At 41.6% G+C, this 17,004-nt stretch overlaps 1 protein-coding gene across 2 annotated transcripts in view; it reads right to left on the bottom strand.

Moving 5' to 3' along the window:
* Positions 1-4,873: 4,873 nt before the first annotated feature.
* The window catches only part of plxnb1a (plexin b1a), an 89,174-nt gene continuing 77,043 nt past the window's right edge, over positions 4,874-17,004 (bottom strand). For both annotated transcript variants that reach the window (XM_010793653.1, XM_010793652.1), the window contains 10 exons: positions 13,483-13,657; positions 12,908-13,011; positions 12,720-12,804; positions 11,795-11,961; positions 11,342-11,502; positions 11,104-11,251; positions 10,631-10,695; positions 8,938-9,013; positions 8,652-8,726; positions 4,874-7,372 (listed from right to left, as the gene is read on the bottom strand). In XM_010793653.1, coding sequence (XP_010791955.1) covers positions 7,268-7,372; positions 8,652-8,726; positions 8,938-9,013; positions 10,631-10,695; positions 11,104-11,251; positions 11,342-11,502; positions 11,795-11,961; positions 12,720-12,804; positions 12,908-13,011; positions 13,483-13,657 — 1,161 coding nt within the window. In that variant the 3' untranslated portion in view covers positions 4,874-7,267. The remainder of the gene's footprint in view (positions 7,373-8,651; positions 8,727-8,937; positions 9,014-10,630; positions 10,696-11,103; positions 11,252-11,341; positions 11,503-11,794; positions 11,962-12,719; positions 12,805-12,907; positions 13,012-13,482; positions 13,658-17,004) is intronic.

Here is a 17,004-nt window from a genome sequence, read left to right on the forward strand (position 1 = left end):
GGCATCGTCTGCCGCTCAAACAGCCCTTGGGCTCTCCGGCCTGCACGTCGTGCCAAGCCGAACGGCGGTTTCCGCCCGTGCGGGGATTACGCCGACTCAACGATGCACAATACACCTGACCTGCTACCCGGTGCGCCCATACAGACTTTTCAGCGCATCTGGCCGGCACGAAGGTTTTCTCCAAGGTGGACCCGGTGGCCGTGATACCACCAGGTGCATGCACCCCTGGACATTTCCAAAACGGCAGTAATAAGCCTTTTGGACTCTTTGAGTTCCTGCGGAAATGCCTTTTGGGCCAAGAATGCCACACACACGTTCCATCGCCTGATGATTGCGGAATACAGCGGGACCTGCGTTCGTGTTCGTGGTACCTGGACAACATACACAATCATACACAGGTTTCGTGAGGAGCACCTGTTCACCTCCGGGCCATGTTTTATCCATGCTACAACGAACATCAACCTGCAGTGCACAGAGCACTAACTTCCTTGGGGCACCAGTGTCACCAAGGGACATAACAACAACCTGCCGGCGAAGGTGGAGCTTTTGCGGCTTTTCATACACACAACAACAGCCCGGTCGTGCCTGAGTTCCTGGGGATGGGTGGACTTTTACCAACCGTTTCATCCCCGGGCCGCCACCATCCATGGCGGCATTGTATGAGGCTCCCTGAAAGGCAAGACCCCGTTTAAGGCGATCGACTGGACAGCAGAAACGATCGCTTTCACTGAAGTTAAAACCGAAGAGAGAGCGCTGGCTCAAAGCGGCTTTGCTGCACACCCTTCTCCACGGCTCCCATCCTCCAACACTACGAATGCTGTGCGGATAGGCAGCCGGCGCGGTGCCGAACACGTGGCTTGGCGGACTTGGTCAACCGCTCAGCCTTTTTCAGTCAGGCAGCTGACGCAGAGGGAACGCAAGTACAGCGCTTTTGACCGGGGCGCCTCCTGGGTCTTTATTTGGCTGTGCGGCACTTTCGTTTCTGTTGGAAGGCGTGAGTTCACGGCGTTGTAAGACCACAAACGCAGCTCACCTTGCGCCATGTCAAGAGATGGCGGAGCCTTGGGTCGCACGTCAGCAGCACAGCTCTCCTAATCATTTCGAGTTTACCAACAGACATTAACACGTGGCTGGCAAGTCGAACTTTGGTGGTGCCCGATGTGCCTCTCCAGGGGTCCGTCATCGGAGCCTTCCGCTGGGCCTGGATTATGCTCGTATGGCGGCGGACCAGGGTCACCGTGACTCCTGCCGTCCGAGAGTCTGGAAAGACAGAGAGCCGCTGGGCTGCGCCTGAGGACGTGGTGTTCGGCGGACGCGGCGCTATCACCCTTCTGTGCGACGTAAATCTACGGGCTGTCACGACCGGTCGTCCCGCCAAACTGGAGGCGTCCTGTTTTCAGAGGCGGTGCAATGGCTTGTCTCACCCTGGCGTTAACCTCGGTGCGCTTGGTGGTCCGCAAAGTTTGTCTGGCGTGGGCTGAAAAAGGACAGGCTTGCAACGCGCTAAGGTGCACTCGCCACAGCGAAGGCCCCTTGTGGAGCGGTTCCGTAGTGCCAGAGAGGAGATTTTGATCATGTAAACATCGACGCTGGTAGGTCCCGTTGCCCTCCTCTCAGGGTTTTTTCCCTACCTCCTCACCATGGTGGATAGGAAACGACCGTTGGCCAGAGCGGTTCCTCTTGTGTCGACTTCAACGCGCGTGACGTAGCTAGGGCTTTAATCGCGACGTGGGTGTTGTCGTTTTGGCACCCCGTCAGACATGTTTCCTCGGACAGCGGGCTCACAGCAGTTCACTTCAGGGTCCTGGGGCTCTGCAGACAGTTTGGGGGTCAAACTGGCACAGGACTACCGCTTACCACCCCCAGGCTAATGGCCACTGCCGAGCGCTTTCTCATCGCTCTATGAAGGCGGCCGCTCAAGTACGGATTACGACAAAACTGGTTCGACAAGCTGCCCTGTGAATGTTGGCCTGAGGACCCGCGCCTAAAGGAGGATCTGCAGTGCATCACTGTGAGATTGGTTTTACGGTCAACCCCTGAGATCCAGGGAATTCCTACCCAACGGCAGCAGTCCTTGTCTCTAAAGGCTCAACGGGTTTCCTGCAAGATGCGCCGGAGGCTTTCGTTCCCGTTGCCGACTTCTCAGCACCGGCGCGCCGGGTCCTTCAGGTGGGCCGTTTTCATCCCGCCACGACGCGCACAGGGGCCCCCTACAGCCCCACTTACGATGGGCCTCTTCCGGGTTTTGGAGCAGGGGACAAGGACCTGGTGGTCGACATGGGTGGCCAAGGCGGAGACCGTCTTGGTTGACCGGCGTGAAGCTTGCTCATTTGGACTTGAGCAGTCGGTGTGTTGGGCCCGTCCCACCCGACTGGGGTCGCCCCCCGTCTTCCGATTCCCGCTAACAGGTTTGAGTCTGTGGTCCCGGTTCCCATTTGGCCGGAAACCGCACGTTCCAGGAGTTTGGGGCTGTTTGCCTGCACCCATACTCAGGAGTAGAGGGGGGGCGCGTGTTGTTCCTCCCCGCGACGGACTTTGTTTAGTCTTCCACTCACTCGCGCGGGGCTTGTGTGTGATACTAGTTAACATAATTCACTTTTGGGTCACAGTTCCTACACGGCCTTGTTAAGGTAACACCGGGATATAGTTGCCAAGCTAGAAGCTAGCAACGCGCACTCTAACATTGACTCTCGCCTCACTGGTACATGTCTGATACTACTATTGCTTGATGGAAAATAAAGAGTGGAAATCCATCTTAAATACTCCGCCTCCGACTCCTTCTTACCGGCACTACAGCACTGACATTTCTGGTGCCTGTAGTAATTATGAAAGGTGCACTGGAGAAAATCAGTAAGTAAGGAGTTCTTAAAGGTCTACCTATTCAGATATAATTAAACCATCCACATTAACAGAATAAACACGTACCAAAATACAGAGTAACATAAATGGGTTTGACGCAGAAAATGTGTGTGCATTAAGATTAAACATTAAGATGACATAAACATGAAGTCATGAACACTACCCAGACATTAGTTGTCTAACTTGAACCAAAGGCACTTGTAGCCCGTCTCTGCTGACGCACAATAAAATAAATACAGCTTTTAAGCTTGTAACGGCATAATTACAAGGGGCAACTTAACGTCACAGCAGACATAACAACAGCCGGTGTTTCTTGTGGGTGTTTCCCCGGGAAACAAACACAATACACACAAACGCGTCACAGATTATTTCGCGGTATTTGGCTGCCGAACGAAATCATGTACGCAGCTCGCGACGTAACTAGGAGTCTAGTGGATGGTATCAGTACTACAAGTAAAACAAATATATATATATAGGCTATAGTTTATTTTTTTCAAATATAGAGTTACCAGCATGGCTCCTTGATGACAGAAGGAAGGTCATGTGCTAATGGGCATTAAGCTAGCTCTACTGGTCATTGCCAACAAAGCCTTGAACACTTACTAACAGGGACGTGCACAGACATTTTGGGGGGCGGGAGCTCAAGTGAGTAAAACGGCCCTTTCCATAATAATTTATAAAAAAAAATGTAAAACTAAAAGTTAAATATAGTTGCACATCTCTGACTTACTGACCAATTTATTTTAATACCCTCACACTCACGCAATTGTTTAATAGGCTACTCAAAAGAATTCTACAAAATAATCAGTTAACACAGGGACAATAGTCTTCTTTAGTATTCACTACGCACAAGAGCAGACAACAAACTAGAACAATTAATAGTTATTAAATGAGCAGCCAACAACCAAAATTATGAAGTTACTGTTTATGGAAGTTACAGACAAAAATATCGTTCTTTCATGTATTTGTACATGTTGTTATTTTGGTCTATTTCGCTTCCATGTTTTATTTCACTCTAATGCAGGGATGGGCAAATGGCGGCCCGGGGGCCCTCAGATTAATTTATAAACAACGTAATTAATTAAAAAAAAATATTTTTTTATTTTTTTACTTCTAGTACTGATACCATCCACTAGACTCCTAGATACGTCGCGAGCTGCGTACATGATTTCGTTCGGCAGCCAAATACCGCAAAATAGTTTGTGTGTATTCATTGTGTTTGTTTCCCGGGGAAACACTCACAAGAAACACCAGCTGTTGTTATGCCTGCTGTGAAGTTAAATTACCACTAATTATGCCTTTACAAGCTTCAAAATTGTATTTATCATCTAAATTTGGCGAAACAAGTTTAATATTCTAAAAACCAAGACTTTGTTTATTTGAAATCATTGTTAGCATACCGCTTTGGGGTTAGCCCTACTCATGGTAAACATTTTGACATGTCATTAGAGTTATTCACTTTTTTGTATACAGGATAATCACAGCCTCACGGAACTTTACAACCATAAGGTAAAGAAAAAAAATTGATTACCACAAAAATAGGTCAGGGGGTTAAGTGATCAACTTTGTTGAGAACTTCAGCCATAAGTGGCATGTAGAGTTATTAAGTTTAGCAGTGTAAGTGTACATGCGTGGAAAAGCAGGAACATGCAAAGCTGTGACAAGGAACAGAACTAGCACCAGGTGCGGCCAATTTACTTTTGACCCTCTGCCACGCCCCACCAGAGCAAACACAGCAACAACGAACAGAACATCACACCAAATAAAATGGGTGTCTCTGGATATAAAAAGCCGACTTCCCTATACCTTGATCTAACATGCCAGAGGCTGTTCACCTTAGAGACCTGCTGCAGATATGGGTATACGGCCAAGAGGGTTTTTAAAGGGGCAATGGCACCAGGTGTCGCTAGCCCATGTGTTGCGAACGAGCCCAGATGTTGTGAACGAGCCCAGGTGCTGCCAATTTGCTGATTTACTGACAATCAACACTTACCCGAATAACTTGAGACACTCATTGACTTTGGGACCACTTTATTGCATCACATTAAGTTGTCGTTAGGTTCATCCTAACAATTAGTAAGAGAACACTAGTGGAGGTTACTTAAGAGCACTATGTATCTACACGAACATGGTAAACACATTGGAACCGAGCTTTGCATACACAAGTGCAACTAATGTGCAAAGAATGTTTTTTTTAATGTACAACATAATAGCATCTGTACAAATCATGTTTCTCTACTGCTTCTAAACATGATGCAAAAGAAGATATTTAATTTAGATTTCAAGACAGTTGCTACTATCTTGAGATCAACGCGATTTCCCATAATGTAAAAAAAAAAATCTGTTGCTCTAAAAAAACAAAAACATGATTTAAAATCTGATTGGAAGGGGCATGCCCACTATCATTTTATAAGTCTGAAAAAATAAAACCAACAACAAATGCAATAGAATAAATAGGAAAAATAAATTAAATTGAAAAAAACATTTTTTACATGTGGCATCATTGAGCAACAGGGAAAATAGGCACGTCTGTTTATTAATCATATGAAGTCTTGAGAGAATGGAAATAATTACTAAAAGATAAAGAAGTGCAGCTTTGCTCCGTGGTAACACGTCTGGCAAAAATGTTATAAAAATAAAGCAAAGAAAATCATGGCACAGGCAATTTACCTTCAGCACGCAACAGCCTAAAATATGTGAGGAAGATTAAAATAACTTGCGGTATTGGCTGCGTAAAAAAATACAAAAAACCTCTTAGATATGGAAGATCAAGCTTAACTTAATAAAAACTAAATAATAAATACATACAATTGGCCAAGGAAATTTAAATAAACTGATGAAATGCACATACTGTATATTAGGTGACTGTATTATTACGTCGTGATTTATGACGGTGTATTAGGGGACATTTTAGTTAAAGAAAAGAATGCTAAAGCTTGGGGATGCTGAACTTTACATTAACCACATAGTTTCACCTGCATCCAATGTAGACTGCCTGCAGTGGTTGACCCAATCAAATTACACTTTGCAATGGGATTTAGCAATTAGGAAAGATTTAGGGTTTTAGTCCAGAATAAGCCCGACTGACATTATTCAGATAAACAACAATAAACTGATTTGGATGAGGTCATAGCTTTTGCGTATTAGGATCTACAGGCTGGACATCACCATGGTCCATACTGCTAAAGCTCCTCACCAACACATGCATCTGGCATATATTTCGTGGAACAATATTTAAGTTTATTTCTTGTAAATTTGCAATTTTTAGAGATTATCAGAATTTTCTCTTATACATGTTCCGTAATAAAAAAAATACAATGGCCCTAATACAAAGTGTTATACATGTTGAATAGTTACCCAAGTCCGTCTTAAAAAATATATTTTAGGGAATACAAACTGTCAGTCAGACTCGTTAAAAACACGGTAGTAGTGAAATATTCCTTAGCTGCTATAACATTATTGATATAGTTGTGCATTTATTTCCATTAAGTCAATGGTTGGTCTTCCATACACAAAAACAAATTAGTAGAGATTGTTATGGATTTGTCTACACGTTGTTAAATATATTATTGTAATGGTTTTCTTAAAGGACGGATCAGTTAATGAGTTAGCTAAACGCACCTCTTCCAAACGGTCTGTAGTACATGGAAACATAACAAAAAGACCTAAGAAAAGGAACATTCAGAATAACAGGAAGTCATTATGAGTAGAAATAAAATCAACACTTTTTACAAAACACTGATTTTCAGTTCTTCAAACTACAGGCAGCAAATATAAATTGCAGTAAAAAGCACAACTGGCAATGTAACGCTTAAACAAATTTAAGAAAGAAAGCCTGTCCATGGAACCCAAACCTTCCAATAACAGCTCTTTAAACACCACAGAGTAAGACCTGGTAGAATGATTTAAGGAAGCTAAAAGCAGATTGAAACATCCTTCGAATACGGACAGGCCTCAACAGCTCTTTGTCTATTCGTCCTTTACGTAAGACTTGGACATGTTTGAAAACGTGTTCCTTCGTCCAGCACACCTACAGCTTGCATTCCTCATCGTAGGACTATAAGGAATGTTCATTGCAGTTCGTCAAGAAGTCCAGCGAGCCACGGAGGAAAATGTTTCATATAATGTCTCCCTTTAGTTTGGAAATCCTTACGAGAGAAGTCATGTCAATTCCTTTGTTTTAATGTGCTTCATTTCACATATTCTTCTTTTCTTCCCCGTTAACTCCCAGTGTTCAGCTCATGGGAGTTTTAGAGTAAGTGATCATCCCTCCCTTCACTAAAAGTCAAAATAACAGAATGTGCCATACCTTTCGCATTATAAAAAGATTATTCTTTTCTCCAGGAGACAGAAGCTGCTCCAATTATTGTCTTTTATTTTAGAGGAGAAATGTATCCAGTCCGTTGGGTCATAGGTCAGTGACTTTGTTTTCCACGGCCGCAGCGATCTGTTGCAGCCGGTAACCCAGCTGCATCTTCTGGGCGGTGCAGTCCTCCTCCAGGGCTGTGATGATCTGCAGGGAAAACAGTACCATTATATGGCTTTCTGTGTTATGTCTGAAATCAATTAACAATTGTGACCCATCGTTTAAAAAAAGAGATGTAAACATGCCACTATAAAAAAAAAAGGCATTGCATAAAGGGGTAGGTTTAAAAATGGATTCTCTGATTCAATAATGGATTTTTATTTGAATGATCTGATATGGATTCATAAAACTTTGATATTCTTCTTTAATATTTGCTTCTTCCATTGGATAACCTAATGCTGAGAACTTTTTTCCCGTCTTAATTGCATGGGGCGGGACATCTCTAGGCATTTGACCAATCACAACAGAGCCGGCCAGCTGACCAATAAGAGCAGACTGGGCTCTGGTTTCAGACAGAGGGTGAAAAGAGGTGCTGCAGCACAGGCAGTATGAGAAAAATAAAGAGCTTTTTGAACATTAAAGCAAGGAAACATGTAGAGACACAGAATACAGATATGAACCTGAAAACGAGCAGAATAGGGCCTTTAAACCAAACCTGAGTATATCATTATTGGGACCTTGTGAATCGGAATCCTCTGGAATTCGGTGGTGATTCGCAGCCCTAGTTGCACATGTGAACTGGTATCTATGAGAGGCAGCAGATACCATTCCCCTGCTATATTCCAGCACATACAGAGACTCAATTATTTGTGCATGTAGTAGAGAAGCATCTGAACAACAACACAACATGCTACTCGATCGTAGTATTTGTTGATTTTTAAAAAAATGTGTATGATAAGACCGTTGAATCCCTATATATCCCCAAATGAGGTAACACTATGGTAGCTGAGCCTATGGCTAACGGATCAAAGTTATGTATACATTTGCAGTATCACTCCTTGGTGTTTGAGGTCCAGTCTAAGAACATTATGTTGCTAATGCAAACAGAACACTGCAGTTTCAAATTAAAAGCATCTAGCTTCTAAAACAAGAGTTGAGTTTTTTCCTGAAGAAGCGTTTGCTGCCCCCAGTTTTCCTGTAACTGTAGTAGAATGTATTAAAAAACCAAGCAAAATCGATTAACCCTAACTAACCTGAAATATCCCTCATTAAACCAGTATATAAACAAATCATATTCAGGACCTTGAAAATTGAAATGAAAGAATTTGTTGGCGATACCCAGCCTTGCTGCACATGTGCACTGGTATCTATGAGACGCACAGATACCATTCCCCTGCTGTACTCCAGCACTTACAGAGACTCAATTATTTGTGCATATTGTAGAAAAGCATTTGAACAACAACACAACACGCCCCGGTGTACTCACTTGATCGTAGTATTTGTTGATGTACTTGTACAGCTCATGCAAAGCCACGAGGCAGTTGACCTCTGCTGTGTAGTTCTGTGAGGAGAGAGAAGAGAGAGAGGTGAGGGGGGGGCGGGGGCTGTTCAGAATTGCATCGCTTGCCATTCATATTTGATTTCAAACTCCACATCTAGCTCGTCAGGCACACAGTGACTTCCAGAAACTTAAGATGATTTATGTGTTCAACCTCGGCTAACATAAAGAAGCTATTCTTGCAGAAGTGGAAGAACAAGAGAGGGGAGCGTACACGAGAGAGTTCAGCCAGAGCGGAGTTCATCTCCTGGTCGCTGGCCGAGATGGTCTGACGGATGTCTGCGTAGTACCTGGAGAGAAAGGAGTTGGTATAGAAATCACGGAAATAACTGCATTGAATTAAGGTTTACATACAAATATATTCATCTTTTCTCCTTTTGTATCGTTTGAGAATAAATACACAGCTTTTTGAATTTGAAATGGACTATCATGCTCCTAAGTGTCTTCAATTCTATTGGACAGGATGTTCACCTCATCCTGACTGCTGTCTGCATGAAGTTCAGGAGATACAGACACATTGATCTGAAGTGGCCACATGCAATCTGAAAAGACACTACTCATCTTTTTAGACTCAAGGATGTGTTCTTCAGTCACTTAGAAAGAAAGACATATTCTCTATGACCTTCAGCTCATCGAGTATGAATCCAAAAGACAAAGTTGCTTTTGTTATGCAATTGGAATTCAGAGTTTGTACATAAATGCAGTGTTGGACCCATACAGCTCAGTTGGTAGAAGGGGGGGCAGCCGGCTGGGTCCCCCTGTGGAGGACCACGTGTCATCCCCTTACTCTCCCTGTCTCACCACTGTCACTCAAATAAAGGCACTATCTCAATATTTAAAAAACAAACAAAAACGCAGTGCTCAGTCATCTCATATGAAAGGATGCTTACTCCCAGTTGTGTGTTTGGAAATATAGTTTTTGATGCAATTTGGACAAGGTGTATTATATATATTTAGTTCATTGATACCAAAGGAAAGCCCAACAAGCTGGGCACACTGAACCGTGGAACTTCCTCTATATCTTTCACACCTCTGTTTAAATCAAACATTTAACACTTCAGTGTTTCACAAACCAAAATTAAAAATAATACCCGTCCCTTCCCATGTAATAAATAGAATCAGACACAACTGTGTGATTGATTAAAGGAGCAGCATAAAAAGTAATACCGACTGAAATCAATAACCACAGGATTGACTAAAACAATTGTAAAATAAGTTTGACCGGGTGTTTTTTATTTTACGCCATGCAAGTTCGATTTCACACAGTTTGCAGGTAACACAATTTTTACTGTTGTTTCAAGTGTCCCACGCTGTTGAAGATTTGAGTCGGACCGTGCTTCTCTAAACCTCCGCCATTTTTCAAATATCAGTTTTTTTTTTGTGACGTAGCCAGCTCCGTAAACAGAGAGTAACAACATAGACCAAACAAATCGATAACTGAATTTGTTGCCAACTGTAATGTATTATTATAATTAGCATATTTATATGTCTTGCAATTTTCTTAATTTTAAAATAGTTTCAAAATAGTTTTTATAAGTTCTAAAGCAAATTCCTTGTAAAAATTGCAAATGTATATATTGTTTCTCTTGTGCTTATTTGCATTGGATTTACTAGTTAATGCAACATTTGAACAGTCATCCCTCTCACCCTGAACAGGACCGATGAGGCCGATATATTCCTCAGGAGTCTGTCAGCAGCTCTCCCAGCAGTGTGAGGAGGAGCAGCAGACAGCAGCAGCAGTGTAGCAGCTGCTCTCAGACCAGCCATGCATAGAGACTGGCAGTCTGCCCTGTCTGCCTCCACAGATTGTCCCAGGCCTCGCTGTCTCGCTGTCTCTTTCTCTCTTTCACTCCCTCCCTGAGTTGTTATGCCTGAGGTCAGTTGGGAACCTGCTGCCATATTCTTACCTCTCCACCATCTGCTTGTAGCGCGGGATGTCTCTGGCGTACAGCAACTTGTTGATGGGCGAGTCCTGTGAGAGGAAGACAAATGGATATCACGTTAAACAGGGCGTATAAAGAGTTGTTGATTTAAATATGCTACTGGTATTAAACATAGCTTTTTCTCACATTATGAGAGGATTATTACTAATTCGCTGATTTGTTTATATTGTTCTTACTGTACCTAGTGCATTTACATTTAATACAAATAAAACTGTAATTACTTTGCTAACTTATAATGTAAAGAGTATATACACTAGTGTTCTATGTATCTGTTATTTTATTATAGTTTTTCATCTGTAGTCCCTGTCTAAAGAACATATCTTTTTTTATATAAATGACGATAGATTCATATAAAGTATAGCGTTTTTTAAAATCATATTTACTACTACACAGCGGTACAGTGTAATAATGCTGCGTTACAGTGACACTGATCTCACCCGTCCCAGCTTGTGGTCGGCGATGGTGCAGGAGTCCATGAAGGTCTGAGCGATGACGGACAGCACGGCATCCACGTGGTCCGAGGTCTGCACGTCGAAGATGAACTGCGGGTTCTTCAAGATGTTGATCCAGAACCGCAGCGGTAAACTGACCAGAGAAAAAGAGACAGTCATTTATATGGCAGATAATTAATAATAATTATAATAATAATAATAATAACTATTCTACTTAGGTTACCTGTTGGTTTTCCAGATATGGATTGTCTCGGGGTCGGTGATGCCGTGCTTCAGAGCCTGATCATCCAGCAGGTCGAAGAAGTATTTGACCGCCAGAGGAACGGGGCGGCTGGTGCTGAGGATCGCCGTGAACAGATCATCCACAAACTTCTGCAGCGTGCCCTGAGACGGAGCGGATAAAAGACAAACAGATGGATAAACAAGATCTTCACGCAAATCTGCAAACATGTATCCACACACGCGTTATCTTTCATAGTGTTCTAATTTCCATCATTTATGACAATCATGACTGAGGTTTGAAACTGAAAGTGGAAACTATTCTGAACATATTTCTAGTTATCTTTTTATCTCTCTAAGCTTATTTTTCAAAGTGAGGCACACATGTTTAAATATGAGTGTGTGTGTGTGTGTGTGTGTGTGTGTGTGTGTGTGTGTGTGTGTGTGTGTGTGCTACCTTCATGGAGAGCAGGCGGGTGAGGTAGATCTCGGGGATGGCCTTGGCCCTCTCCCCCCCCCTCTCACTGCCTCTCCTGTGTTTGGGCAGCTCAGACTCCTCGCTGGCTTTCACCAGGTGCCACAGCCTCACCCCCCCCTCCTCCATGTCATCCAGCATGGGGGTCTCTGGAAGGAGGACACAGCATCAGGACAAGATTTGAGAGTGGTTCAGTATGAAAATCCCAACCAAGGACAAAGCATATTTATCCGTCATTTCAGTGTTTTGAATAATGTAAATCAAAGTTTATTTTGTCATTAATCAATGTTAGTATTATTATACATATGAAAACAGATGATGGAATAAAGAAAACAGCTATATTCAATAATATTGCCTATCTTTCTGCGATGTTACCACTACCTTTAATTCTGACTTTGAGTTCCTACTTCCATGTATCCCATGCAACACAACACATGCATACATAGTCAAACAGTGCCCTCTCCTGGTCATTTACACTCGGTTCAACTAATAGAAATTACTTTTCCAAATCCAATCAAACATTATTTAAATCGCACTTTTCATACACAAAACGTAACACACACCAGAAAAAAAAGAAAAAAAACAATCCCCCCACCATCCTAGGTAATAAATGCCAAGTAACATGACTTTGTGATGGATGAAAACACTTAAAGCCAGCAGAAGTTAATGAACTACATATGGAATACAATTAAGAAATATATACAATTGAATAAGAATAAAATAAATAAATAAGAACAGACATTTCTTTAATAAATACAATTCCATTAAAAGCCATATTAAAAAGGTGGGTCTCTTTAATTTCCAAAATACAGTATAAAAAAACATACAAATAATGTCTAAAATACATTTTTGTGTATATGTAGACTTATTTTACAAGTGTCAATTCAGAGTATGTGTGTACACTCACTTTCTCCAGGCATGTAATCATGGCTGTCATGGACATGGTTTTTGGTGTTCCTGGGGACGAGGGCCACCGTTGCTCCGTCAGGAACCTGCCTCAAAAAAGTGATACCAACTGTAAGACTTCCAGCCTTAAACAATCAGCATGCATTTTTAATGAGAGTGTGTGTTGTTGTGTGTGTGACTTGCACTGACCTTATAGTGCTGCAGTGTATTCAGGCGCTTCCATAAGCCTTGTACTACTGACGTCAGGTCCTCGTCTGAGAGGATCAGGTGACCTGCAACACCTGAACGCCACTCTGCAGGAAAAAACATGTTTGTTATATAGTAAGATATTATAACATGTTCATATATGACACGTGTTGTTCCAAAAAGAGGACAATTTCATTTATTTGTGTAATCCCGGTGCACATTGTAAGGGCTTGATAATACTTTGATCAAAGGATTTAACTGTTTGTTTACCTTTGTTGGTGATTGGCTAATGGTTACACAAGCCAAAAAAACATTATGACATCATAAAGTTGCAGGTTGTGTAAAGTGTTTATATAAATGGATCAGGACAAAAAGTGAGAGAATCTTTTTTCCTGAAACTTTCAGAATCTCTTTACACAGAGGGGACACATGTTGATGTATACAAGGTGACCTTTAAGTGAAATCTGAAATTTTAAATACAATATTATATTTCATACAACTGAGCCATCTGACCCACAGCCCACTTATCAATGCCAAATTGAAGCCTGATTTTCCTACATGCAACAACGTGTATGTACCCAGGTGTAATGAGTCGATGTGTGGTCTCTGGGAGAAGGAGGTTCCCTTCCAGGCTTGTTCCAGAAGTTTCTCCTTCACTTGCGTGATGGTGTCACAGTCTAAGACTTTGGCAGGTACCGTCTGAGTGGTAGCCCCCCCGGTGGAGGCTGCAGCAGGCATCACAACATTCAGGGTCTGCACAGAGGAGGAGGGGGGGTTAATGGGGGACATATTGTAATACTGAAATGCATTATTTCAGGCTTCAAGTGTGTGTTTTTACATTAGGGAAGTTTTTCCCTGAATCATTAATTCTTTTAATTTTAATTCAGAAAATAACTCACTTTATTTAATACAATAGTTATCAAATGTAAATGCTGTTCTAGCACAAAGTTATTTTACATTTCCAATAAAATGTTCAGTTTGCATCAATTGTAATAAAAATGATAAGAAGAAGAATTAAAAAAATGGAAAAAGTCAGATTTTAAAAAGTGTTTACAGAACAGATTCTCTTGTAAAGTGGTGCTGGACTGAATCCTTAAACAAGGTAATGAGTCAGCATTTTAACACATCTGGTTATAAGAATACCAAAAGCAGTCATGCATTAGCCACCTTTAGCATATATATATATATAGATATAGATATATCTATATATATATATATCATTTATTTAACCAGGTAAAAGACTCATTGAGATTAAAATCTATTTTCCAAGAGTGACCTGGCCAAGCAGGGCAGCATGAACAAAGTTAGTAATTGTAGAGTGAAAGTTGACCAGACATGAACAATACATTACTTTGACTATACTACTTTGACTAAACGAAGCTGACAAGAGAGTCTAACATTTACTAACACTACCCGTAACGAACTTAACATGATTGTCTGACATGCAATACACCAAACAGACACACAGTACAAAATCGTAAAAAAGAAAACAAATACACAAGACATTCACACGATAACATGTTAATGTATGTAACTCTCCCAGTTGATGAATGTTTTATAGACCTAAAGGAATAACTTGTCTTGAACAGAAAGTCAATGTGTGCCTTTTACACAAAGTTTCGCATTTTTTATTTCCTCCAAAGAAAATGTCTTTATTAGGACAAAAAGAAAAGTCTGTTCCTTTTTACACTATAGACCGTTGCAAAAATGGACATAATCTAATACCACTGCGACGATATGTTACTTACGGAGACTGGTACACGGATTTTCTCGAACCTATGACACATGTAACACGGATGCCAAAATAATGACCCACACCTATAACTCATGTGTACCGTGAAATATGACGACGACCGATAACCGGTAGGTTTGAAAGGGTAACCAATCCAAAAGTAAATGACTTTAGAGACGACCCAACACAAGGGAGCACTGTAAACGTGTACTCATCAACAGTTTCTCTTTCAGATATACCGGCGTGGGGTTCTAAACTAAGTCTACGACCAAGGATGTGCACTCTCGTTTTGACCCATTTTGTCGAAAATTTATGACGACCGGGGTGTCGAACCTTGTTTCATGGTTTTCCTCGACTTTGAGAGTCTACATTAGTGATACCGCCCTTAAGTGCCAGGTAGAAATTTCCTGTCTCTTGTTGTTAGTGGTAACCATCTACATCCTCACGTAGCATATTAGGATTTCAAGAAATTTTTTAACACGGTCAAAAATTACTAAAAAAATTACGAAAAACAAACATAAGGCCGTATCACTGAGCCGATTACACGGTTAAATAAACAACAAAATGTCGGCATAAACAGACGGTTTGACAGAACAGACACAAAGNATTAACCCTAATCCTATCTGATAAAAACAGGAACACATGACGCAAACCCAAACAGGAAGCTCTAGCTGTCCTGTGATAATTCTTCCATCAGTGTTCAGTCAGACACACACACACACACACACACACACACACACACGCACACACACACACTATCCTCTCCGCCGGATGTTCACACACACATAAGGCCCATCAGTGCACCATCACCCCAGTGCATGCTGGGATTGCTGATGGACTGTGTAGTGGTTCTCACTGCAGAATGAAAGTGCGTACATAAGCATCCCATAATGACCTTTGAATTAGGGCTGCAACAAACGACTAATTTGATAATCGATTAATCTGTAGATTATTTCTACGATTAATTGGATAAAAAACGCGCCAAAAAAAACGTTTTCCATTATTTTATTCAGAAAACTGCATTTCCAAATTGACAACATCAACACACAAAAACAACCCAAATGTAGGCTATAAAATATATGCAAAATCTATATAACAGCTTGTTTTGAACAATACATATGTCTCTTTAGGTTGCTCGAACAAAATCAATGTTCTTTCAAAGTATCAACAATGATAACTAACCTAACTGTTTAAAAAAATGCTTTAATGGACCTGAGCCCTTATAAATAATAATACATTATTAATCATTTTAAAAAATAGAATTGTGAATCACAAACAAAAAGTGTTAACAGGCTTTGCTACAACAAATAGGTAGATTGTCTCTGCAGTTACACTTTCTTACACATAAATACAGCACAGTGTCTCAACCCGACCTAATTTCTGCAAATGTGTGTGTAACACTTTGATATAGCTGAATCAATAAATTAGTATAGTTTAGCTAAGTTAAAATGAATCAAGTTAGTCGTTAGTTTGTTCAGTATTTGGCCGTGTAATAAGCCGGATAATGTGCAGCGAGCCGGTCATTATTGGAAAACAAAAAACACCGACAGTATGTTCACAGAGACCGACGTGAAGCGGAGGGATCTTGATCGGATGTTTACCGCTTTGCTGCACATTATCTTTTTTTTTTTTAGAAACTTTATTTTATATTATTTGGGCAGTACATGATNGAATCAAGTTAGTCGTTAGTTTGTTCAGTATTTGGCCGTGTAATAAGCCGGATAATGTGCAGCGAGCCGGTCATTATTGGAAAAAAAACACCGACAGTATGATCACAGAGACCGACGCGAAGCGGAGGGATCTTGATCTGTTCTTTCTTTTCCGTTTGAGATGTTCCCGCATCACTGTGGTGCTCCCGTGCCATCGAAGTTTGATTATACACAGTTTGCAGGTAACACACTTGTTACTGTTAGGATTTTAGTCGGACCGTGCTTCTCTACGCCTCCGCCATTTTTCGAATGTTTTTTTTTCTTCCGAGTGACGTAGACAACGTCATAACAACATAGAGCCAACGAATCGACGACTAAATTATTTGGCAACTAATTTGGTCATCAATTTAATCGATTAAGTCGATTAGTTGTTGTACCCCTATTTGAATCGTGTGTGTGTGTGTGTGTGTGTGTGTGTGTGTGTGTGTGTGTGTGTGTGTGTGTGTGTGTGTGTGTGTGTGTGTGTGTGTGTGTGTGTGTGTGTGTGTGTGTGTGTGTGTGTGTGTGTGTGTGTGTGTGTCTGTGTGTGTGTCTGTGTGTCTGTGTGTGTCTGTGTGTGCCTGTGTGTGTGTCTATGTGTCTGTGTGTGTCTGTGTGTGTGTCTTTGTGTCTGTGTGTGTCTGTGTGTGCCTGTGTGTGTCTGTGTGTGTCTGTGTGTG

The sequence above is a fragment of the Notothenia coriiceps genome, unplaced genomic scaffold (assembly GCF_000735185.1).
Source record: "Notothenia coriiceps isolate Sejong01 unplaced genomic scaffold, NC01 NC01_scaffold00037244, whole genome shotgun sequence".
NCBI lineage: Eukaryota > Metazoa > Chordata > Actinopteri > Perciformes > Nototheniidae > Notothenia > Notothenia coriiceps.